This window comes from Nylanderia fulva, unplaced genomic scaffold (assembly GCF_048542155.1).
Source record: "Nylanderia fulva isolate GAGA-0341 unplaced genomic scaffold, ASM4854215v1 Scaffold5, whole genome shotgun sequence".
NCBI lineage: Eukaryota > Metazoa > Arthropoda > Insecta > Hymenoptera > Formicidae > Nylanderia > Nylanderia fulva.
In genome coordinates, this window is record NW_028190587.1 from 6,109,808 (window position 1) to 6,137,546 (window position 27,739).

At 36.6% G+C, this 27,739-nt stretch overlaps 1 protein-coding gene across 1 annotated transcript; it reads left to right on the forward strand.

Moving 5' to 3' along the window:
* Positions 1 to 1,740: 1,740 nt before the first annotated feature.
* On the forward strand, positions 1,741 to 25,687 carry Np (serine protease notopleural). The gene is given in 13 exon segments (XM_029316611.2): positions 1,741 to 2,496; positions 7,437 to 7,545; positions 12,651 to 12,982; positions 13,874 to 14,515; positions 14,517 to 15,366; positions 17,810 to 17,953; positions 18,297 to 18,443; positions 19,645 to 19,721; positions 20,004 to 20,104; positions 21,011 to 21,282; positions 21,456 to 21,466; positions 21,468 to 21,611; positions 22,599 to 25,687. Coding segments are annotated over 12 exon segments (2,994 nt in total). The 5' UTR covers positions 1,741 to 2,496; the 3' UTR covers positions 22,764 to 25,687.
* Positions 25,688 to 27,739: the final 2,052 nt, after the last annotated feature.

A 27,739-nucleotide genomic window follows, 5' to 3' on the forward strand; every position in this document is an offset into this window, starting at 1 on the left:
CACGCGCGATATTTTTAACGGCACTCCCGCACTCGTATACGCGATTTTTTAACGGCACTCCCGCACTTGTACGCGCGATACTTTTAACGGCACTCCCGAATTTTATGTTGCCTCTCTGTAACATATAATTATAAAATCTAAATTATAGCAGCGTTCAAACTTTATCTCTTTATATAATATAGTATATAATTTTATATAAAAATTATTATTATATAATAATTATATACACTTAATTATTTCATTTCTCTCGAATATCTACACTAGAAGAAAAATGTTAATTAAATCACAAAAAGTAATCTAACGAAAAAATGTATGAATAATACTAGATAAATCTTGCGCGTGATATATGTATATATATTCATTTTATGGAAAATATCTTGACATTCGCTCCTATATGCAAATATTATTTCGTTACATACATTAATTAAGCTTTATCTGCGTAATTCCCATTCATGTCAGTTACTTTTTGATTATGTCCGAGTAAAAAAGAGCACACAATAAAATTGTTCAGTAATATACGCAGAAAAAACGCTTACAATTATGCAAAATTGTTGCTATAAATTATAAAAGTATCGCGCTGATGTTTTATATATTCAGAATACCAAGCTATCGTTCAAAAGGAAACACATAGCAATCCAACATATTATTACTAATTTTCCTTTCTTGATTTTGTTAAAAATATGTGTGAAATGGTTATTATTACTTAATTATTTTTTATCTTTTCCAATGTAGTAATATATAATTTTATTTTAGAAATTTGAATAAAGAAATGATACCATCTTGAGGGTCTGCTGCGATTGTGCACCGAACAAAGTGCTAAGAAGTAGACTCTATAGATAAAGACTTACATCTGTAACTTACCTGGTGCAGGTAAGTTACAGGAAAGTACAAGCGTATCTAATATTAATTTATTTATTAATTTTTGATAATATATTATTTGTAAATTAACAACAAGAAATTAATATAATAGCCAATGTTATAATATTTTAAAGATGAAACGTTGATTTGTATATTATAAATATATTTATATTTATATCTCTACGATAAATACCATATCTTATTTTGCAATTTTATGATTAACATAATCATCATATTTACAAACTTTATTTTTGAAAAATGCTGCCAAGTTGTATAAAAAGATTAATTGTCTGAGAAAATAATTTAATATATTCGAACATGTTTTCAAAATTGATATGTTAAAACTTCCAACTTTTTAGATAGTTTGAAAAACTTAGATAGCCTCGAGCCAAGTCGATCTCCAACCATATTAATTATTACTCCAATTATCGTATCTCCGAAAATCGCGAATGCATGAAAAAGAAGATCATCACCGGCGTTCGCCAGTCTTGTTCCTTCGATTCGGATACCTATCGCGAGCGTCGAAAAACAACGCTATACCCTAATAAAGATCACGAATCCGAGGAACGATTGGGAAAGAAAAAAAGAATAATAATAACAACAACAAAACGTATAGATAAAAAAAGAAGAGATACCGTCGACGGTATATACAAGACCGACCTGCGGACGACTCCAACGAGGTCGTAGTGGGGAAGAAAACAGGGTAAGGGAAGAGACACCTACCACACATGAGCAGGAGAAGGAAGCTAACCACGATGATTATTCGTGACGGTGGTGGTGGTGACGAAGAAGAAAAGTGGTGGTGGCAGAATCTCCGCAACAGGTAGAAGAAAGAGGGGACGAGAGGCAAAGGAAGAGGAAAAAGGCTCGGAACGCGTCAGAGAGACGAAGAAGAACGCCGGGAGAGAACGGTCATTGCCACTACCTCACCTCGAAGAGAGAGCCTAACCATACGCGCTAGAGTCCCAGTCGTGACGAAAAGCGTCGACCCCGACACGGTCTACCATCCGCGGCTGTCCCGCAGTTTAGCCTCGCCGTCCGTTTGTATACCTTCCTACCTACACACCTCACCTACCTATACCCATCTATCTACCTACCGACTCGTGGGGGGCTGTTGTTGGCTCCTCTCTCACGAGGACGCGCGCGCTCGCTCTCGGCCGATGCGTGTCTCGTCGTGGCCTGCCGATTCTTCGTGCAGGGGAAGCGAGACCGCGAGCGAGTCCCACCTGGATCGAGGGATCGCTTGATCCAGAAGTCGTGGAAGCGAGCAAACCAGTTCGATAGGTGCCAGCCGTGGCGAGCAGATCGGAGGAAGCCGGCGGCCGCTTAGTCGAGAGAGCTTGCACGTTTCTGTCGGCGAATCCGACTTGTCGCGGGTGGAGGTCGCCGGGTCATACAGATGAGACCGGGAGGCGCCGGAGACTCCACCAGTTGACAGGCTTCGACCACGTGGCCGCATCGGGTGCACGTCATATCGCGGAGCGAGAGTGCCCGGACCTGGGTACCAATAAGTGAACCCGAAAATCCCGATTCGGTACCGTCTAAAAGCGACGATGCACCGTCGCGTGATCTGAGTGGATTCCGGAGCAGAGACGCGACAGAAGAAGAAGCAATAGCAGCTCGGCGGTGTCAGTCAAGGTATGCTTATATGCGTCTCAAGGTCCCGGGTATATGAAGAAGCGTCGTACTTTCTTGCGCGGATGACCTTCGCTGAGATTACAACAGACAACAGGTCGCGGTTCGGTATTTTTATTTTTTTTTTTCTAGCCCGGAGAGAGAGGGCGACGTACTTTCGCGGATAATTAAGCGGTTCATGGTGGATACTGAACTCGGGCGAACAGGTGGTTTCTCCTGCGGTCTCTCGGCCTTGATCCTCGGGGTCAACACCGGCGCGATTTTATACTTTTTCTCGTTTCTGCGGTCGGATATGGTCGGCAACTATTGATAGATCGACAGAGTCCGATTTCTCCCGAACCGAAAAGAATATTATAAATTTCATTACAGAAACGTTTCATAGATTCTCATCATTTTGAAGACGAGAACGTCATTTTTTCGAAGCAATCGGCAATCTCTGGAGAAAACAGCTGATGATGACAGCTGTCAAATGTATCATTAAAAGTATTAAAAGTTTGCTTTGAAAATAAACTGTAGCCGCAGAACTGACTTTACGAATAGATGATTTTAAAAATAACAAAAGTATATAATGATGGATGAAAAAATTGCATTCGATTAAAAGGAACTTGTACCAAGCGACGAGTAGAAAAATGCTAGATTACACAATGGTTTCATTTCGGTAAGTAGCAATATTATCCGCTTGATGAACACGGTTTATTGGCCGAATAATCAATTCAGAATTTCATATGTGTACACCGCCGTGACGTACCACATCGACGAGCGGGACACATTGCCGATCCGTTGTCGAAGTTAACCGCATGTTCTTCAGAATAGCGGTATACCTGACTCGTTTCAGCTGAATTTCATTCGTACGTGGCACCCGGGCACCCGTGCGTGTACCTGTACGCGTGTAAACTAACATCTGTCTCGGATTTTACGTAGTTTCATGCATTATTCAAGCGGTCTCTCGTCGAAAAAATCTGGTATTCTTTGAAGAAACGTGTTTATTTCGACAAAGTGGCTCTTAAACCCTTCTCTAAGACGAGATGAATTATCGCTTATACCCTCGTTACTCAAAATATGTCTGTAATTCGTTCGAACTATGAGGCTGAAATAACTCGGAGTTGCCAGGGAAGCTTATAATCTAAATAAATCCGCGGCGACGTTTTTCTTCTACTTTCGATCTTAATTGAATCTGTTTCGATACTTTAAATCAGATCAAGTCCTCCTTCATTTTTCAAAATTATTTAATTTACAGTTTTGCGAAAAGTTTCTCTTTTAATTCTTGAAGTGGAAAACTGTTTGTTTAAGTCTATTTGAAAAAAGTAAGAATTAGTATATTATTATAAAAGTACATGATTCATCTAAAAATCTGTAAATTGAAAATAGCAAAATTTCCACTCAGAAATAGCTTCTTAATCGATCTTTAGAGATCTCAATTAAGATTCAAATAGTGGACTTGTAAATAACCGGATAGTTCTATGAAATTCTCAGGTAATTTACTTGAATGATAGAAGCTGACAGATATCGTCATCGTAATCAAAGTCCAAGTCAATTTTGCATATATATAATCAGTGTTTGCTGTTATCTAAATAAAATTATATAAATGATCATCTAGATAGAATTTTGGCGTCATCTTATCTTTATACAGATAATAAAAATATGTATTATCTATATCTGCAGCTTAGATGAAAAAAAGTGTTATCTTTACTAAGCACATAAAAATACTTAAGTAATAGAACTTAAGTATTAAGCGATAATAACTTATTAAAATATGAATATATTTTTATCCTTTTTATAATTTACATTTTTTTTATAAATGTGCTTACATAAACAGCAGTTTTAAAAATAATATTATCTAGAAATGATCTAGATGAATCGCCATATAATTTTATCTTTTATCTGGATATATTTAAAGGAAAATTATCTCTTCTTCTTATCTAATAAATTTACATCTAGCTAATTTTAAAATCACCTAAGCACAACACCGTATATAATATAACTCGTTATTCGCTGAATACAATTCTCTAAATGAAAAAAATTCTGCAAAATTCTCAGACACATTTCCTGGATGAAAGCCGAAAAGTATCGTCGCCGTAATCAAAGTTCAAATCAATTTTACACATAACGCTACCGTATATGCATACGTAATACGCGTAATCTGTGAATATATATGTGTTATTCACTAAAGGAAAATAATCTGCAATAATGATCCAGGCATGGAGAACAGGGTTTTATTCGCGCTTAGCGTATATCTCGGCGCCAACCCACATGTGCGTCTCGCATTAGATACGTGAGTACAAATGAAAGTGGCAGGTACCGTTACCAGAGTGCTGCCTTACACGACAAGAGCTTTTTCCACGATGCGTAAATCCCGTACATATATAATACATACATACGCACGTGCGTTCTTCAGTCGCTTTCGTCCGCCAAAAATTAAGAATTACTTTTTTCTTATTATTTTATTATTTTTTTATCATGTCTTCTCAAAGGAAAAATAACAGGTCCGTTCTTTCTTAGCTGATCTTATCTCTTAGTCCAGAATTTATCTGTTTACTCCACATTGGAAGGAAAAAGATAAACTCTTAATTGTGCAACCAGTTCAGCTACAAAAACAGATTTAACGTCAAATCTGTCAAAGTTTAATTAATACGTTAAATTTAAAAAAAGGAAGAGTTTTAGACTAGAGTGATATAAGACGTGCGCATACTGTAATTGATTAAAATATAGGCAACTTTTCATAGAGCACGATGGTATTCCTAAATTACAGGACTGAAGAGAGAAGAAAGTCAGTAGAGGAATCACCTAGTATTCAGTTTATATATTATGTATGCTACGTTCTAGTCAATTAGCAGGGGCGTCGAGTGCTCGTACTTCGAGCAAAGGAAGAAACTAATTAGAAATGCGTCGACCAGAGGAAATAACCGTTGTCCAGCGTTTTAGAAGCTTCGGGAAAGAACCCGACGACCTGACCATCGACAAGCTAACGCAGCTCACGTCGATGCTCTCTTGTTCGTTGCTTTATCCACCCGAATTCCTATCTCTGGATAACTGTAACGCTTTTTATTGCTTCCTCGAGATGAAGCACTGCTGAGTCTACACTGAATGAAATCACTGCAATTCCTCCGCCAATAAATGGCCAGAGACGCAATGTAGAAATATTTGCTCGATTCTTGATGGAATCGTTCAGATGACAAACTTGTGTATAAATTTTGTAACGCAATGTTTGTCTTTGTAGGGTGAAATGCTATTATAAAAATAAATTAAAGTTTTTTGCGTAAAGTGTAGAAAAAAGCAGACGCGTTTATGGATAGTATAAATTTCATTAGAGATCTAGGAGAGAGAAAGAGAGGATTTTATGATGAAATTAAATAGTAGTAATATTTAAAAAAATAGCAAATTAAATATTTAGAATTGAGGAATAAAATGGTTATTTATAGTGATAATCGACCATAAATTTCTTGATTTGCATATAAGAAGTGCGTCGCTTTGACGATCTCCGCTACAGTGCGACCCGAACAAGTATGACGTTACACCCAAATTCCTGTCTTCGAATAACTGTAACCCGGTTCTCGGAGCCGGCGATGGTTATCGGTCGTCATCGCTGAAGTTCGCTGACGATTTTCAGCATCTTGAGATGACGAAAGATACAGATGACGATGCGAACTGTCAAAAAATCGGATCTAGAGATCGGAAACAAAATCTTGATATTTTTATCTAAAACGAATCAACCTAAGCAATCTGGTTCTTCTTCTTCTTCAACTTTATCGATGACAGATCTGTCTAATGAGCCCGCAAAATGAGCGTTTTCCGCTCAACCTAATCGTTGACAAAATCGATTTGTCCTTCGTCGAGACTAAATTGTGGAAAAGACGATTGTCACGTGCAATCTTGAAATTACTACATTTTATCGTACAATTGGCGATCAGCTGTAAACTCCGTCGAGCTGGAAACTTCTCGCTTGTCAGAATTCCGGACACAATCGGTCGAAATCGCGAAAGAATTACAAGCAGATCGAATGTGACAATCATATTTATGAAACGCTGCCCTTTAATTTAATTTTTTATTCACTTTGTTTGTCGAGGATAATGTTAAAATGAAGTGTGCTTCAAGCATGTTCGGTAAATTAAGGATATAAATCAAATTATTAATTAAATCCGGATATAATTTCACGCTCGATGAACAACGATTTATCATTTATTTTTTAACATTCCTGACAAAATTAGTAACAGTACGTACATAAATATGCAGTATTATTAAAAAGTCGTGTTTGATCATCAATTAATCATAATTAATGACATAACACTTATACGTCACTAGTTCTTTCCATTACGAAAGAATTTTTACACTTCCCGCTTACGATCTGCACGGCTGAACGTTTGTTTGTCGTCGAAAGATGAATGAGCTGTCCTTCGATAATGAGAGAGCAATTTGTCAAGCGATTCAATATCACCGAGAGATCTCGGGACAATTAATCCGGTTTTGAAATCATAAACGTGATTATAGAGACATAAATGACACGTCGGTCGCGAAAGAGGATCAATGCGCCACTAAAAGTAGCGATTTCAATGGCAAATTAAAACGAGGCAGTCTACGATGAGTCGCTGAAAATGATCGTTAAAGCGTAGCATTTCGCCGTCAAATGTAATTGTCATCTCGTCCATTCTTCGTGAAAATATTCTCATTTATTCGTCACGTGGCAAATGTCATAATTGATTTTATCTGAATTCTATTTATTTAAAAGCTTAGTACAAATCTCGGAATGCTAATAATCAATTACATTGATGAACAAAATGAAGGATGTGACAAGAAATTGTAATCTTGTAAAAATTAATTTCTCGTGAAAAAGTAACGACAGGACGATACAAATAAATAAGCATAAATAAGTAAAAATTAATAAATAAATAATATCGTAGAAAATCAATCTATAATTCTAACTTCTGTTTTTTTCGTCTATGTTTCAGATGTGCGACTGGCGAAAACAGGCCTGGGCCGCCGTTTTCATCAGCAACGTGTTGATCCACACGGTTGTTATCGCCAATCCGATCTATGTTCCTCAATTTCTACCAGGAAGTAAGTACTTTGGATTGCTCTATTATTCGCGGGAAGAGTATCAATAGTTTTCCCTCCAGATAGCATCGATAGTTCAGAGAGAGAGAGAGAGAGAGAGAGAGAGAGACTATCATCCGGATAATTCAGAAATTATTCTCTCTGTAACGCGTGTTGTTTAATGATCGCAATTTGCTGATTAAATTGCCGTTATGTCTTACGGAAATTAAGCCCCCGACTAATCGATCTTCGATTATAAGTAGCTTAATTAAGCACAATTCTGTGAATATAACCGAACTATCTGCATTCTTTCATGCAGCGAGACACTTTTCAAGACCCGCTATTGATCTGAGATAATATTAAGACGCCATTTAAAATTACTACTCTATATTTTCGGCAATATCTGAAAATATAAATTTCGCACAGTATTTTTGTAAAAATGTGCGATGTCTTATGCAAATATCGAATAATAATCTAGTGAAATATTTGTTATATATTCTGATTCTTAGAAATCCATTAATTTCCTCCGCCAACATATTGTTCCCAGCTTTCTGGAATCAATATTGCAAAGCGCGCATTTATAATTTAAATCATTGATTTTAGATATTGCAGATATAGCGTGTATTTTAAACCGATTCCTATACGATATATCCGAGTTCGTCTCGCTCTGGCTCTTTCATGCTCGTTGCATTTTCCTCGTGTGTCAGCTGAGTAACGGATCGGTACACAAATACCAATAACCGGCACAGCAAGGTCCGATCGTTTTCTACGCGTGTGCGTAAGCGCTGTCTTCGTGCGACGACATTGAACCTACCTTGAATTTGTGTTCGAACGGGACGTGGGCGGACTGGTCAGTTTTCTGTAGAAGTGGGTCAGATACGGTCATCGGGCCGCGTGATTTTTCCGTTCGGCCGAGAGATTCCTCAACATTTTTTCGCGCGACCATCTCCCCGGGAATTCCGAAGACGAATGACCCTCTCGTTATATTTACTATTTTTCTCTCGTTATATTCATTATTTCTCTAATTAAAGCTGCATATTTAAATCATCAACAATCTAATCCAATATAATCCTATAAAATTTTAGGATACATCATTGCGACTTATTTAACAATTCAGCGATATAAATCGCTCTCGACCATCAATCGTTCTTCAAAAATTTGTTAACTTAACTAAACCTTTCAACTAAATTACTATTTTGTTAATTGAGCATATATTAGTATTTAAGTCAAATATATATATACGTTTTGTTAAATTGTAATATGCTATATTTAGCTTAAATATTTTTACATGTTCAATTAAGATAATAATATTTAGTCGAAAGATTCAGTCGAGTTAACAAAATTTTTTTATCAGTGAAGAGCACTTTCTTACGATGCGATCCGAAGCGCGAGTGAAATTCTTCGCGCGCAATCGCGCGTGGGCACACGCATACCTATGTATATGAACACATGCAGGTTGAAATTCCGCCCGCTGCACAAAGGCGTCATCAACTTTCTTTCATGACTAACTAACGTGTCACTTCCGCTAGCGCGTATTCTTTAAACGGAAGGATGACCGGCGCGGTAGGACTTTTTTGGTCGAACGCGATCTGACCGACTGACCTGGTAGCTCGAGTGCCTGGAACCGCAAACAATTTTACGCTTGATTTTCCCTCCCGCCGAGTCCGCAAAAGAAAGTAAACAATCGCGGAAAAACGACGACGTTTTAACGGCCCGTTGCTCTCCGAAGCGCGGGAGGATTGCAATACTATTATCTGGCAAATAAAATAAGACGAATTAATCGACAAATTTCACTCGGACCTGACATATAACTTTATGGATGACACTTGGAATTTCTCGTCCAAATGTTACAATTCCATTTTCTCTCTATAGCGCGTCATCTAAAGACGACGTAAATATTACATAGCGTTATTCAACGACGTAAAGTCCCGTGTTCATCGCGCTAAACGATCTGTCACTTTCTTTGGCGCGGTGTGCCGCGAGAATACCGTTCACGAGTTTTCCAAGTGAATGCCGAGAGCATGCCTGGTCCATCCAGGCACGTCGGGTCAGGTATGTCCGTTTAATCACGCCGAGCCGGGACACCCTGGAATGCGTACAGTGATTTCGTTGGACCGAAGATCTCGGAATGAGAGAGAGAGAGACGGAGATAAAGACGAGAGAAGGAGATCTTGATGGTGTCTTAGAGGGACTGTTACATTAGGCTATGACTGTGACCCACTTTTGGGTCGGGCAACTAGCTCATACATTGAAACTTAACGGTACCGAGATGCTTCGCCTCGCCTGACATCAATTCGTTCTTCGTTATAATGCGCCATATACCGTATACCTATTAGCTGTTTATTTTACAATCGATCGATTTCTTGATAAAACCGCAATGATGTGAAACAAAAATTCCAGAAGGAATTATTTGCTACAGGATTTACGATCTCGTGATTTTGCATAACTTAAGATAAGCTTCTTTCCTCAACTTTTGTTCGAGTCCACGTTTGAATGAACGTTGTATATTTTCTCTCTCATTTTTTGAGACACTAATCAACCTTGGAACTAGTGTATCTAACAGTTAGTGTTGTGCTTAGATGATTTTAAAATTAGCTAGGTAGAGATGAGATGAAAATATGTAAATTTATCTTATTGTTATAGATAAGATGGAGAAATGATTTTTTAAAATATATCTAGATAAAAGATAAAATTATATGCCGATTCATTTAAATCATTTCCAGATAATATTATTTTTAGGGCTGCTTATGTAAACGCAGTTATAAAAAATGTAAATTATAAAAGGGATATAAAAATATATTCATATTTTAATAAGTTATAAGTTTGTATCGCTTAATACTTAAGTTCTACTACTTAAATATTTTTATGTGCTATGACTCTAAACCATATTATCTAAATACTATATTCTAAATAATTTAGTAAAGATAACATTTTTTTTCATCTAAAATGCAGATGTAGATAATACATATTTTTATTATTTATATAAAGATAAGATGATGCCAAAATTTTATTTAGATAACGGCAAACACTGCTAACAGATACGAGGGGTTTCAATATAATTGTGCAACGTGATAAATTTGTTGCTAATATTCCGAAATCGTTTTTATATATTTTCGCTTTTGAAAATTCAGGTTTTATTTCGCGGAGAACACGCTTCTTTAAACCTTCCTCCGATGTGCGCTGCTCTTTCGCGGCTAACTGTATTGCACGACCGTATGAATCATTGTCAAGCCGAGACTTCTGTCATTCCGTTATACGCCTCTGATATTTCCGACTTTTTAAGTTTACATCTGTGACATCTGTTTGTTTATCCACTTTCCGCTCCGTCGACGTAATAATACGCTATAAAAGATCCAAAAGGGATTTATTCTGTTATCCCGATTAATAATGCATAATATGATTTCCTATTCTCTAGCAAAAGTGCTTCAACGACGAGATCTTATAAATAATATTATTATACAAACTTGTAACAAAAATTCCATCAAATAATAATAAATATAAGAAGTTTCTTTGCGAACGATATATATAATTATAACATAGTAGGATATTTATGAGACTGCCGGTTTATTTTCAGCCGCTTCGCGCTTATCGCAATTTCGTCGAGTCGAAGCTATCCGTCATATTTGCGTTGCACACTTATTCCTTTTTAATCCCATTTCTGCAATTATGCGCCGTTTATGCCGCCTCGCATCTTCCATCATCCGCGGTTGAACGGACGGCAGGAGCATTAAAGAGGGAATTATAAGCAGATCTACGTTGACGATACGAGAGCAAAGTGTTACGACCGGGAATGTATATCGTCAATGAACAGTTATGGACAACGGGTGAGGATTGATATACGTACATAGTCTTTGGAGGAGATCGGAAAGAAGGAACACGGAAGCATTTATCTAATCGCCATTGACGGCGCGAAGCGAATTTCTGCTCGAGGCTTTCCACACGGTTCATCTCGCGCGGAAGTATTCTTTTCCCCCGTGATAAAGAAGCCTTTACCTTCGCATTAACGCGAGGATAATCTTCCCGAACGGAAGAATTTATATCTCTATCGCCTGAGACAATCGCATATCATTACGAAACATCGCGATAAAGTTCCGGCGATTTATACGTACGAGAGAGGAAAGTGCGATATATATTAAAAAAATTATATTATGTTGCATTTCGCGGAAGTATAATAATTGATAAAAATAGTGATATAAATATTGATGTAGATATTAATATAGGTGTAAAAATTAATGTATAAATAAAGATATAAAAATATATACCTTTCTCTTAGAATTTACCCTGCAAATCATGGTAATCATATGGGAGGAATAATATGGTACTGGAAGAATTTTATAAGAGTTTTTCTAATTAATATTTACCACAACAAATAATATTAATATGCATAAAAATTTATTGTAGTAAATATTAATCAGAAGAAAAATTCTTATAAAATTTTCTAATACCATATTCTCCCACAATTACCATGATTTTTTCAGGGTAAATTCTAAGAGAAAATTCTCTTCGTATAGAAACTGAAAAATTGCCAGGATAAGAAAATAATTTTTAATATTTTAAATAAAGATAATAATATATAAAATATAAATATAATTTAATATAAATTAATATAAAAATAATTTAATATAAAAAATATTAAGAATTCATCTTTCTATACTCAGTGTTTGCTGTTATCTAAATATAGATAATCATCTAGATGAAACTTTGGCATCAGCTTATCTTTATATAGATAATAAAAATATGTATTATCTACATCTGCACCTTAGATGCAAAAAAAATGTCATCTTTACTAAATTATCCAGAATAATGTTCAGATAATTTAATTTAGGGTCACATAAAAATACTTAAACAGTAGAACTTAAACAATAAACGATACAAACTTATAAATAAAAATATAAATATATTTATCTTTTATCTAGATATATTCAAAACAAAATTATCATTTTATCTAAGCTGAATTCACATATTTTATCTCATCTTTAGCTAATTTGAAAACCATCTAAGCACAACACTGTCTATACTATATTGCATCGAGAATTATTAAAGAATAGGGGATCGATCGAAGAAATCAGTGTGACGTGGAGATTCGCGAGGGACGTAATGTGACGGCACTTTTTTCTTCTCTTCCGTAGACACGGGCAGAAACATCAGGCACTTGCCGTGCGTGTCACGCAGGAGCGGCGAGACCGGCGTGTGCATGTTCGCGTTTACCTGCGCGAAGGCTAATGGCACGCACCTTGGCACCTGCATCGACCGCTTCTACTTCGGTAGCTGTTGCAAGATCGACGACGAGCCGGACATCTTCCCGCAGGACAACAGCATCGACGACGGGCCGCCGCCGCCGCCGCCAAGGCCGTTCATCACCACTCGCAATCCAATCCCGAGCAACAGCATACCGGAGTACTTGGCGAGGCCGAAGCCAACAGATGAGAGAAAACCGGCGGAGACTCCTCAAACCTCGACGGTAAGTAGCGATCGCTAATGAAGCGGCTTCACAGCCGGCCTCGCCACGTGTCAGCGAGATGACAGCTCGAAATCGTTAAAGGCGAATCGATGAAATCGAAGCGTCTCCCGAGACTTTCTTCCTCTCGAGAGTCATTCGAGGCGGAATTTTATAATAAGATATGGACCGATGATAAATCATTCGCCCTTCGTCCTTTTTCATGACGATTCATTTAAATCGCTTTATATTTATTATTATTAGAATTGTATTGTTTAGGATGTTTGTCAAAAAATGTATGACGGTGAGAGTGAAGTAATTTGAATTACGATGCACGAAATGAGACACACATTATATATCCCTCATTCAGGTATTATAATAACTTTCTCTACGTGAGATCATCGAGATAAACGCAGCGGCTCGCGTAATCTCACAATCAAATCATATATTCAAGAAAGAAAGTTGCTCATTAAAACGCTTAATCATCAGCACATATGTAACAAAATGTATGTGTATGAATTTAATACACGAGGTTAAATTTTAGTTTCATTTACCAAGAAATGCTGCAAAAAATAATAATTTTATATAACCAAAAATATAACTTAATTAACCAGTCATTAGCAGAGAGTTGCTTTTTAAAGATCAGATAATATTGATCGAAAATCATACTGTGTCCAGATTAATTATAAATAATTTTATAATTAAAATTGCAATTTTTGAATCACTTGACACGTTAAATTTTAATTTCTTTTATTAAGAATAAATGCTGCGAGAAAATAATGAAAATTATAACTTAATTAGCCAATCAGTAACAGAGAATTGCTTTTGAAAGATCAGACAAAATTGATCGAAAATCACACATGTACTCTGTTCAGATGAATTATAAATCATTTCGACGTATCAATAATTTTATAGACGACGCCTGTAACAATCTCGGGCACTTCGGCGAGTTCATTGAGAGACACTACGAGATTGTCGACGAGAAAACCCACAATCACGACGGTCGAAATGACCACGCAGACCACTCGTCTCACCACGTTCCAAACTGTGCAAAGCGCCGCCGGATCCAGCACGGAAGCCGTGTTGCTGAAGAGCACCGCGAATATCGCGAGCAAACCCACAAGCATATCGCCGAACACGACGAGGCAGTCCACCACGAAGCCGCACACTTCGGCCGCCACGGTGCGACCTAGCAGCGAAGAGGTAACGAGGTTGACGACCGTCGCGACAACTTCGAAAGCGACCACGAAGAGACCCGCGACGACGGCGCAGAAACCGACGGTTCAGACCTCCCTGAAGCCTCTCCCGTCGACCACTCGCAGGCCGATCCTTCAATCGACCCCGACAAAGAACCTGCTGACGACTACGCAACAAGTGCCACCTTCGACCAGATTCCCGCCGAGAAACACGACGACGGCCAAACCGTCGACCCAAGCTGTCAAAAAACCCAGCAGCACCCTCAGCAGCACCAAGAGACCTTCATCCACCGTCGTCGCTACTTTGGTAACGAAACGCCCGGTGACGACCACGAAGAAACCCACGACGCTGACGAAGGTTTCCGTCGAGTCCTTCGAAGCCCGTCACAAATTCCAGTCTTGGTAGCACTCTGTCGGTGACGACCAGCGGTACCAGGCCGCCCTCGACTTCTGGTTCGCTCAGCAGCATCGGAGTGTCAACTGCGAGTGTCACGGAGAGTACTTTAGCCTCCACTGGAACCAGACCGTCGACTGTCACATTAACAACGTTGACAACAGCTGCAAGCGGACAAAATGTTTCCACGACGACGAAGAGTCCGAATCAGAGTCCAGTGACTGGCGCGAAAACGACGACTCCCAGGACGACGCTGAAGACGACAACGTCGACGAAGACGTCGACGAAGACGTCGACTGTCAGGACGACAACTGTCAAACCGACGACGATTGCCAAGACGACGACGTCCAGACCGTCGCTGTCAACCACGACGAGAACGAAACCAACTAAGGTCACCAGCACGACGATCAGGACCACTAGACCCGAGCAAGAAAATGGTACCGCGACGACTACAGAGAGAACGAGGCCGTCCTCGTCGACGATCGTCGGGTCGACGGTCAGCGTCACGAGGCCCAAACCAACCACGACGTCGAGGCCGGTGACTAAACCTTTGACGAAAATTCCCATAAACACGTCGTCCAGCATCGCAGAAGTCACCACGAGCATCTCGAGTTCGATATCCACGTTTACCGTTAGGAACGAAAGCACTTCGACCTACGTGCCTCCCACCAAGGGTCAGAATGTTAATCATACCTTGGAGGAGATCCCGTTGACTACCTACTCCCCGGGCCTGGTGACCTGGAGCTCGAACTCTGATGAAGCTACCGCGAAGACTCCCGAGACGTCTTCGTCCACGTCGACGCAGGTTACATCGTCAGGTTAGTAAAATCATTGTTAACGAATTTCTTATTATACACTGAACAAAACATTTATCGAATTCGAATAAATATTTATTTTAATACTGCTTAATAAATCATTTATTCTGTTTAAAACAGATAAATATTTATTTGTTGCAAATAAATGATTGATTAGGCAGGATTGAAATATATATTTATTAATTTAATCATGTTTTTTCAGTGTACGATATCGGATTACTGCTATGTGAGATTAAAGTCTAATATAATAATTTAATTATAATATTTTTAAATTAATTGTAAGATTAATTGTGCTATTTTTCTTCAAATGTATATTTCTTTGAAAAGAAGAAGAGTATTTATCGTTGTCGAGATCGAGAAAGAAAGGCGAAGGAAACTATTATAAATTTACCAGCAATCCGTCAAAACCCGAGCTTTCGCTATTCTCAGTATTTTGATGCATGAGACGTTCGAGGTGGATTACTATCACGATTTCCTATTGTCGACAAGGCCGTCGTGTTACACAATGAACGTTCGTTTTCTTCTTCTTACTTAGCATACGGACGCGAAACAAATAAGAATGCTAATCACGTTTCCGATAATTCCTCGAAGATGGTAATCGATGCCGATGAAGGGAGCATATTTAAAATCCGCGACTGTGCATCGTAGTCGAGTGTAAATCATAAAAATACACGAAGACATCAATTGCAAAAATATGTTACAGAGTAAACGGTTAAGTGAAGATCGAGACGATTTTTTGGATATTATTTGTTTATCAATTTTATTGCATTTTATTGACTTTATTTTAATCATGAATTTTACGAGAGGGAACAAATAATTGATTTTTTACAGACTAAGTTCGCACATTTTTGCTTCGAACGCGTCTCACACATCTGTTTATGCCGAGATAATAAAACGGAGCGCATATCTTTTTCTCTTCCGGATTTTAATATCGCGCTTACAATATAAAAGAGTATTATCCGCTTCTAAAGTTCACGTATTTTTATGGGGTCAATGATTCGGCGTAATCTGTTTCGACCGGTTTCTCCCGAACGTTTCTCCCCGGGCACGCGTCAAGTCCAAGAGAACGGATGCACGTCCTTACACGGCATAATTACGTCTCGTTAATTGCATGCGAAACTAGACTGCATCAAGCGCTGCATAAATAAATAACAATCTAAAAAAATCTGTGAGCCTTTAAAATAATCAATTTTTATTCATTTTTATTTAAAAATAGAAGCATGATACTTTAAAACTTTTATTTTTACTTTTCTTCTCATTTTCATAATGTGGCTTTTTTTAAGATTTAGAAAAAATTCCAATTTTTGTCAAGGAAATTTGAAAGTATTTTTTGGCAAAGAAATTGTTCCGGAAATTAAGTGAATAGAGACGCTCAAATGAATAAATAAAAATATTTGCATACTGTGTTTTATTAAAAGAATTGATTATATAGCTCGAGATCTAGAGTTAATAAAAAATATTTAGCTGTCATATTCTTTTTTCTTATTGTTACATTTTTAGTAAAAATTTTTATTTTTTTGCACGTATCAGAGTAAATCTTCTTTGCATTTATTCGCAGCGTTTAAATATTTTAACAAGTCGAAGGTATCGAAATTTTGCTCCTATTGTCAATCTTAATTTTCTCAACAATTTTATAGATCTTAAATAATTTCGCGATCAGTTTAATTTATATAGGAATTAAGCCTATACTTTATACTTGGAGGAGTTTTCGACAAAACTAAATCAAATTCGACTCAACATAAGTCAAATAAATTCAAAAGAGGATAAATCTCCAATCGCTTAAAGTGTCAAAAATTAGCTAAATTGGTTAAAAAATCGGGATAAAAAGTAATAGAAAAAAATTTCATTCAAATAGTCTTATAGACGCGAATCAAGGTCGTATTTACTTGGATCCTAGAAGAGACAGCTATGCGGATCATGCCGTTGCTTCGACACCGCGTCTATGATATACACCATTGAGACGGAACGTCGTAACGGTTCACAAACCGGCCATCTCTTGGGTTCTCCACCGACGCGATCATAATCATCTTTACGTATCTCTATATCCATCCAAGAGTGATCTTCTAATAACTAACTACGCTCCGCGCGTGAGAGAGAACTCGCTCTTCTCTCGACTATATCCCAAATCGGAGAATTAATCCGGTTCGCGCTGCTTCAAATTAACATAACGTATATCTGCTCGAAACTAAGGCATTCTCAGAAACGGATTCAGGGAAGAATTTGTTCTGTTTATTGTTTTTTCGCATATGTAATATATCTTGGAGATAAGCTTGAATTCGAAGTTAATTGACTCCGAATGAATGTTTGATCTTCGTCGCAATAAAAGTCATCTGTATTCTCGTGCCTTAGATCTAACAAAAATTTGGTTCGACTCTTTTGGCTCTTAAGATTCGGGATTGTAATGAAAATATAATTAGCCTTGATTTTTTGTCTGTTCGCTTCGCAGAGCAAGCGGAAACCGATTGGTCCCCGATAACGACCCCGGACAGCTGGATAATGATTCAATCGCCTTCCACCGAAAAGTTACCGCAGACTCAGGAGTCGACGACCGAACCGGTTACGGAATCCACTGTACAGTCTTTGACTTCTGGTAAGACATATTAAATGTAGCCTTTGCGAGCGTTCTCCGCACGGAGAGTTTGCTCGCGATTCAAGAACTTTCAAGAATTGGCGTAATCGCGCAAACGAGCAACAACTTGGAAGAAATATCTTCCAACAAATCGTACTAAAGAAATCAACTTGAAAGCTCTCTCACTATGAGTTTTACTACTGCAAGAACGAATTCGCGTCTGAGAAAATCTGTTGTGAGAATTCCTAAAAATAAAATTAAATAATATACATTTATTTAAAGTCTTAAACGCGCAATCCAAAAGAGAGCAATATTAATTATATTAATGACTATTTTGTTAATAATATATTAATTGTATTTTTAGCCAAACCCATCACGGAGAGCACCGTCAGTCCTGATATCTCGACAAAACCGATCGCGACCACTTTGCCGTCAACGATCACCGGTGTTACGATCGACACGGAACTTCCGGTACCAATGGAGACTCTCAATATGTCGGACTACAAACAAGGTGAATACTTAAATACAGTACGGCCGGACTTGCTTGTTGTAATATATTACGACAAGCGCGCATTATATGCACGGGAATACAAGAAATTGGATCGCGTTCCCACACACTGGGTGACCGGAACGAATCGTTATACTCGACTAGAACTAGTCTCGGGAGTGAAGACCAAAATAACCGGTGAAATGCGGAACCACAGATTCGGGTCACTATCGGAATTCGCGTTATTCCGTTCAATTTTGCCCCAGTTTAACTCTAAAGATCATCTTTTGATCGCATAGCTACGCCTCTTCATCTTCCTCTCGCGAGATAATATTCGACTTCTCGCTTAATAAGAAAGACAACTCAATTCGAACCTTAGACAGCAATTGCCTTCTATAAGTAAAAGATGAGTCTACAAGTACAAAAACCTATTTAATATTCAGTATAGAATTTTCCAACTTTATTGAATAGTCTGATATTGCAATGTGCGTAGTGTTGGAAATTTTCAAAACCATTATTTTCACTTTTAGAATTTATTTCTACACTGAAAAAAAATTATTACATTAATAAATATTTATTGCAATGTTGCCCAATAAATTATTTATTTGAAACAAATAAATACTTATCTGTTTTGAAAAGAATTTTCTTATATCAAATAAATATTTTTCACATCAAATCGATATTATTAGTTTCGAATAAATTTAAACGAATATTTATTCAAATTCAATAAATTTTGTTTTCAGTATAAGAAATCGCTCTACAATTCTCTCTATCTTTCCGTACTATTTTACTCAAGTGACTAATTAAGACGCAATACATATAACGAACGCTGTAACTTACAAACTTACGTCTATTCTATTGCTTTTTGCGTTATTACGTCTAAATTGCCTGTCATCGTTGGTAGCGCAATTTAATTTAAATAATGACGGTATAATCATAAATAAAATTTGCGCCTGTATATCCACGAAGAATTATGTTTGTAATTTCCCGTAATCAATGAGACGCAACAATCGCGAGTGTCGCATAATATTGTGCATACGGCAGAAAAATAATCCCAATTCCGCCTGCGGGCAAAGACGAAAGAATTAAATGAGCGATGCATCCGCGCAACGGTACCGTCGTTTATCCAGTCGAATGAACACAGTCCGTCCGTTCTCCAACATGAATTCCGTCCAACTCGCGAATTTGCTTAAGAGTATGAACTCGACGATGCTTATCCTTGCAGTGTGCGGACGAAGGCTGTTTCCGGAGCCTAGGATTGTCGGTGGCGATCGGAGCTCTTTCGGAAAATGGCCTTGGCAGGTGAGCATCGCATTGCAAGTCATTATATCATAATCAAAAACATTTTTTATCATTTTATTTCAATATTAATGTCTAATAAAACACACGAGACTCGTAGCTCGAGATTTTGATCGAAATTGTGCGGTGATGGCTTTTTTTAGACATACAGGAAAAGGAAATCCAATCATTAATAACACTGTATGTGATGAATAATAGTAGTTTTTTTTTCGTATCAATAACAACAATTATTCACGTATTTTATTGAGTCATTGAGACTCTCAGACACGATAAACTTCCTTGCAGATCTCGTTACGTCAATGGCGATCGCAGACTTATCTACACAAATGCGGCGCAGCGTTGTTGAACGAGAACTGGGCTATTACCGCGGCGCACTGCGTCGAAAGGTAAGTGTATCGCGTGTGTTTGCTGTGACACTAATAATACAGTTTTTTCTCCTCATCTCGAGAGCCAGTCCATTTTTCTCGGAATATACTTTGAGACTTTTTGCGCCCGCGCGTGTCTATAATCTTCTCCTTCGCGCGATGAGAAACGATTGTCTCTCCGTCTGTACAAACATTTTCTCATCTAGCACATTCCAGAGGCGGAGGAGGATAAGAAGATTAACACACGGTACTTTTCCGTCGTAAAACAAAATATCGTACAAAAGCTTCGTGTCGTTTCTCAAGAATCGGAATTGCGACATTTTTTCTACGCTCTTTAGTATTATCATACGTCATGAATTTTTTTTCTAAAATTAAGGAACTCCTAAGATTATGGAATTTTTTAAATAATATATTTAGAGCCGGAAAAGGCTCTGAGATATATATATATATATATATATATATATAAACAAAATTAAATTGTGAAAAGATTACGAGTCAGGCAAAAATATTATAGAGGTGTAACAAAATTATTTTTCAAATCTCTCTATGCTTATTTTGGAGCAAATACTCTATACTAGCCTTTTTATACCTGAATTTAAATAGGATTTTTTAAAACAGATTTATTATTCATTATAATTAAATAATAATAAAATTAAATTTATATAATAATATATTAAATTTATATAAATAAATAATAATAATATATTATATATAATTTATATATTTTATATTACTATTAATATTATATATATTATTATTTTATTATATATAATTATTTATATATTATAGAATTTTGTAATATACATTACATATATATTATATATATATTTCTTGTCATTATTTAAAATATAACGCGAGATTCAGCAGCATTTTGTCTCCGGATGGACAATTTCCTGAAGAATTAATAGAACAATATGCTTTTTGCAGTGTGCCACCGAGTGATCTGCTATTAAGAATCGGCGAGCACGATCTGGCAAACGAAGACGAGCCATACGGATATCAAGAAAGAAGGGTGCAGATCGTAGCGAGTCACCCTCAGTTCGACGCGAGAACCTTCGAGTACGATCTCGCCCTTCTAAGGTTCTACGAGCCTCTTCTACCCTTCCAGCCGAACGTCTTGCCCATCTGCTTGCCCGATGACGATGAAACTTATGTCGGTCGTACGGCCTATGTTACTGGCTGGGGCAGACTTTACGACGGTATATACCTGCATAGTTGCATCTAACACGCGTTAATTGACGTTAATGTTAAAATTGGGACACTTTAAGAGAGAGAGAGCGATTTTATTGGGGGTCGTAAATAAATTTTTCTTTTATCCTATCGTGGAAACGCTTGAGAGAAATATGTTAATTTTTCGCGGGTTTTTTTTTAGAGGGACCACTAGCCGTCCGTATTGCAGCAAGTTTCAGTACCTGTCATTAATAACACCGTATGCGAGGCGATGTATAGAAACGCGGGTTACATCGAGCACATTCCGCACATTTTTATCTGCGCCGGTTGGAGAAACGGTGGATTTGACTCCTGCGAGGTCAGTATTTTGTACTTGCATTTGCATGGATTAAGGACGCAAGTGCATTTAGCACTAAAGTGTTAGAAAATTCTTTTTATTTTTAAGAAAAAATAATAATAATAGATAATCTCCGGAATATTGTAGACTACCTACAATTTTTGGATAAGCCCAAGAGTTTAAGAAAAATGTTGAACATGTAGGAATAGCATTAAAATCTTATGAAATGTTTTCCTGTCAAGTTATATTTTTCGGTCCTTTTTAAGAATTTTTAAATTTATTATAAAATATTATCATTAAAAAACTTGTTTTCTCATAAATGATTGTGACATAATTTCATATAACTGCACTCTTTCATTTATCAATTATGTTATTAATCAAATTCTTTGTGTAAAAAATTAAAAATGAAATTATACAAATATATGTGCATATATTTATTTTTCACAAATAAGCAGTGTTGTACTTAGATTATTTTAAAATGATCTAATTAAAGATGAGATAAAAATATGTAAATTTATCTTAAATAAGATGATGATTTTGAATGTTAATATAAAAGGATAAAAGATGAAATTATATAGCGATTCATCTAGATAACTTTCAGATAATATTATTTTTAAAATCGCTTATAAGTAAACACAGTTATACTAAACAAAATTATCTGAACATTATTCTAGATAATTTTTTTTAATCTAAGATGCACATATAGATAATACATATTTTCATTATCTATATAAAGATTAGATGACGTCAAAATTTTAGATGATCATCTATATAATTTCATTTTCTATATAATTTCTATTTAATTTAGAATTCTTCATCATCTATATAATTTAGAAATTTCTAGATAATCATCTATATAATTTTATTTAGATAACAGCAAACACTGCAAAGCAGACTAAATTTTCATATGTTTCTCAGCTTGACGAAACGTTGCATAATAAATGTGCATTATTATAAAAGCTTGCAGCAATGACATATCCCAACTAACAACCCTCTATTCCTTTTTAGGGCGACAGCGGCGGCCCGATGGTGATTCAAAGAACGCGAGACAAGCGGTGGATCCTGGCCGGGATCATCAGCTGGGGAATCGGCTGCGCCGCGCCGAATCAGCCCGGCGTTTACACGCGCATCTCGGAATTCCGCGAGTGGATCAATCAGATTCTGCAGTTCTGAAACCTCGTCGGCGGCGGCGAAAGCTCGAAATTCGCGCCCTTTCGTGCCGCGCCGACTCCTTCGGACATTCGAGACGACCGCTGAGCGGACAAACGGCACCATCTGCCGGAGCTGTGAGCCAAGTGCAATTTAGTGCGAAAAAAGGGGAAAAAAAGATAAGAGATCCAGGGCGGGAATTCGCGTGTTCCGACCTCGGACGAAGTATGGCGCCACCGATTCGAAAGTAAAGTTCTTCGCTCGAATCTCTCTTCCCTGATCGAGGCGACCCACCCTTGAAGGGATGAGATAAGTGACAAATGTACACTGAGAAATCTCTGATGACTCTGAAGACTCTACTTGAATCCGATTTTGAAACGAATGATATGAAAAATGCGCCGAGCGCATTTGAAAGAAACACTCGCGGAAAGACGCGATTTTTTTTTTTTTTTTTATTTCTAACACAAATATTATTGACGGGATTTAATGTGACGTAACGATTATATATTAAATTACTTGTGTCTGATGCACAATTAATTTAATCGGCGTATGGAACTAGGATCGGGATCGAATCCGGGACCTGCCGATTACTAGTCCTCTTACGCAGAGAGCCGACATGTCATCCCATAAGATTTTATATCTTCTTATCATCGTATATGTCAGATTTTTCCCGAATAAAAATTCGACAATTCGGTGAAGGATCAGAATAAAATTGTGGTACTTTATTCATATCGAATTTCGCGGCCTTTGGCTGCGAATGGACAAAGAATAAAATTATATGTCTCTTATAGCTCTCTAAATATTATATATAATTTCACATATAGAAAAATTGCAAAAAACATCTATGCGGGACAACCTATACATAAGGGTGTATTTTTCAGCTTTTGCCTATTTATTTATAATTTATTTTCGGAATAAACGTGTGAACAGAACACACAAAAAATCTCTAAATTATTAAATAAAATACAAGAGAGACTTTACGTTTATCCGACTATTTAAATTTTAATTTGCTTTAGAACGCTCTCTCGTAAAAAAGTATTGTTTCGTAAACAATCTGTAATCTTGGCTTTTAATTGTTATTTTTAAAACTCTACACTGCTAGCGATGTCAATCACATGCAGTTCCTTTTTCTCTCGTGAATCTTATTATAGATTTCCATAATAATTCTCTGAGCGAATTCTCCAATGGGAATTTCAATGCGTTCGCGTTGAAGTTCCATGAATATCCAGTTATCTCGATTGATCCTGAGGAGAATCGTAGAGAAATGCGATTTCCTACAATCTTCTGTAAATTCTGACTCTCTCTCTCTCTACAATGAGTATATATATATATATATACTTCACTTTGTAGTTACTTGAGTCTAGTCTCAAGCAGAAACGAACTGACAAATGCTACGATATAAAGGCAAAAATATGCTCTTTAATTTCAATAGCTCGTATCAACGATCGAGCAACTCGTTATGTACATTTTGATTAAAAAAATATTCGATGTTATTATAAGTTTGATTGTAAATCGAGAATAGAGAAAAAAATGTAAGCGCATCTGTATCGCGTTATACATCGAGAGATATTATTTAATTTAATTTATAAATAAAAGTATAGAAAGAATAGATTATATTATATAGGTATACACTTAACGTAAATACAGAGGCAACACGAGACAAGAGTACGCATAATTATGTGTAATTTATATAACATGTGTAATTTATTCGCGCATGTTTCAAGAGGTTCATATAGATATACTGTGTAGCGTATATTTTTAAATGACATTTGTCATATCTTAATTAATTATTCAAAAACATCGCCCTCGATTACGTCAACGCGTTTAACGCGATCCTATATGTTTTTACTGATTATAATTGAAACGTGTAGAATTACATATATCGCGTTTCCTCGTTATCGCGAGCGTTATATGTTTCTCACTAATTAAACACCATCGATAAACATTGCAGCGCGACACTGCAATCGGAATAACGCGATTTTGACGCATTTGTAAATATATATATTTTGATTGTAAATTTTGTGGTGTAATGTGACGTGGTGCCTGGAAGGATATGATGCGGTATGACACACCCTGTCTTTCTCTCTCTTTCATCTACATACAAGGTGTCCCAAAATTAATAGTAAATGGTAAATTCGTGGGATCATTTGGAAACGATTTTTTCTCAGCGAACACGTCGAGGGAGACCATCATTTTTTGCACGTTCCCAATTTTCGTCATCTTCATCTTCGTAATTAAGTCTTAAATTAAAATTCTATATTAAAGTAACCTCCACATAAAATTAATAAAAAATGTGATTTTGTTAATATTTTATTTGAATCGCTTATAACTAGAAAATGATCTCGACATTTTCGTCTAGGAAAAATCGTCTCCGCCAGTTTTGAAACACCCTATACTTTTTAGAGTCTTGGAGTAAAATAAAAAAAGATTTACTAGTTCTGGGACACCCTGTATACCTATATGCACTTTTCATCACTTGTCATTATATCCGTCCCCATTTTTTTCCTTAATTGACAAGCGATCAAAAAGCTATCGTATTAAAAGCGCATCCGTCAAAGGTTCAAACTCGAACTCGAGTATGGATCCCGTATGTCTTTTTGTCTTCCCCTATCTTTCGTCCCGTAATGCATATTTACGACTCTTCGCGTTTCATTCTAGCCGACTCACCCCTTTTCTCCTATCGCCACCGCCCAATCTCCGCGCGAACAACGGCGTGGGTGTTTGATATTTGCGCAGTAAGGGAGTCGATGATTTCGAACATCGCCCACGCGTCGCAAACGCCCACTGCACCCTGGGCTATATGCGCCAGCGCAAACGGCTTGGAATTTTGCGAAAATTGAGTTCACTTTAATGAGATACCCGGGAGCATTCGAGACCAGATTGCGATACGACGCCGTGAGTGTTGCACGAAAACTTTGACATCATTAAAAGCATACATTACGAAAATATTTGAATATATTCGTTCAATTCTTCACCTTCCTTCTTTTCCTCTTCAGGTGTTAAGGGGATGCTGACTGTGTCTGTTTTTTCGATAAATATTATTTTTATTTAACCAGTGTTTGCTGTTATCTAAATAAAATTATATAGATGATCATCTAGATGAAACTTTGACGTCATCTTATCTTTATACAGATAATGAAAATATGTATTATTTATATGTCTGCATCTTAGATGAAACAAAGTATTATCTTTAGTAAATTAATCTAGAATAATTGTCAGATAATTTTGGTTTGGAATCATAGCACATAAAAATACTTAAATAGTAGAATTTAAGCAGTAAGCGTTAAAAATTTATAAATAAAAATATGAACACATATATTTTTATATCCCTTTTATAATTTACATTTTTTTAATAACTGTGTTTACATAAGCAGTCTTAAAAATTGTTATCTAAAAAATGATCTAGATAAATCGCCATATAATTATATCTTTTATCTAGATATATTTAAAACAAAATTATGCGTGAATAAACTCAGAAATAAATATTTTTATCGGCTCTCAATATAAATAATATAAGTATGCTGTCTTCTAAGCTGGGCAATAGAGCCAAGGAAACGAAACGAAAAATTAATTAAACGGAACTGTATCTCAATTTGAGATCCCAAAGTTCCACATATAAATTAATTTCGAAACTTACATATGGAGAAATTTATGGCGGTATTTACTAACATCTACTAAAAAGGCAAATGAAAAATATAGGATCGAAAGGGTCTGAATAGCTTAGTTGGTAAGAGCAGTCGCCCGGAAAGTGAAAGACGCGGGTTCGATTCCCGCTTCAGCGACTTTTCGGACCTATATTTTTCTCGCTTATTTCTCCATATGTAAGTTTCGAAATTAATTTATATGTGGAACTTTGGGATCTCAAATTGAGATACAGTTCCGTTTAATTAATTTTTCGTTTCGTTTCCTTGGCTCTATTGCCCAGCTTAGAAGACAGCATACTTATAAAATTATCTTCATCTTATCTAAAATGAATTTATATATTAATTAACTATTTATTGGCTATACAGTATGAAATGGATTACTATATGTATATTAAAAAAAAAACAAGAAAGCTAAATAATTACAGTTTTTTTTATCAGTCTTTTGCATTAGGTCAACCTAACTTAAACACTACGAAAACTATAATTATTTAATTTTCTGGGTTTCTTTATAAATACATATATATAGTAGATTTGTTATTATGACTACTTTAATTCTAGTAAAAGGTTTTTCATTCTATAGACCCAATAAAGAACTGAATGAAAATAATATTTGTCAATGAAACAGACGTAGTCAGCATCCCTTTATTTTTCAAACATATTTTAAATTTGATTGGCAGACCAATTAAGGGAAATAAAAAATATTTGAATAAAAATAGAATCAGAATTGTTAACAAATGCAATTTATACATTGGCGAAATATTTTATAAATTTACCATTGTATTCTATAAATATAAAATTCCGGGTAAGCGGAAAGAACGTCGATAAAAATAGCTGTAAATGAATACAGGAGGAAAAAATGTCGCGAGACAAAAAAACTTCCTTAATTAATTCTCCAATTCACGCATCCATTCATCGTGTTTCTCACGCTAGACGTTACAGCGTGTTAAACGCGTTGCAAAGGGCCAGCCGTAAATTTTCTTGAGGCTAACGGTACGGCTATAATCATTAACGATCGAGCCCACGCTCGAAAGAATCAACTTTCCTTCCCGCATAATAGATAGTGATCGATCAGCCGTAAAACATCATCCCAAGATACAGTTAAAATTCGCCACGACGACTTTAACGAACGTTTCACCACTACTTATCTCAGATGCAAATTCGATTACTATTACGTGTTGTATATATTTATATTGCCATTTGTAGCGCAACGAAACCGATTTCGCGTTGAATGTAGCAGAACAGATTTGAATTCCTCTCAGACGAGAGGAAGACGTCTGAGAGGAAAATTCTCTGCGCGATAAAATCTGTCGGAAATCCTGTTAGTCATCTCTTGAGGATTAAAGAAGTGCGCAAAGT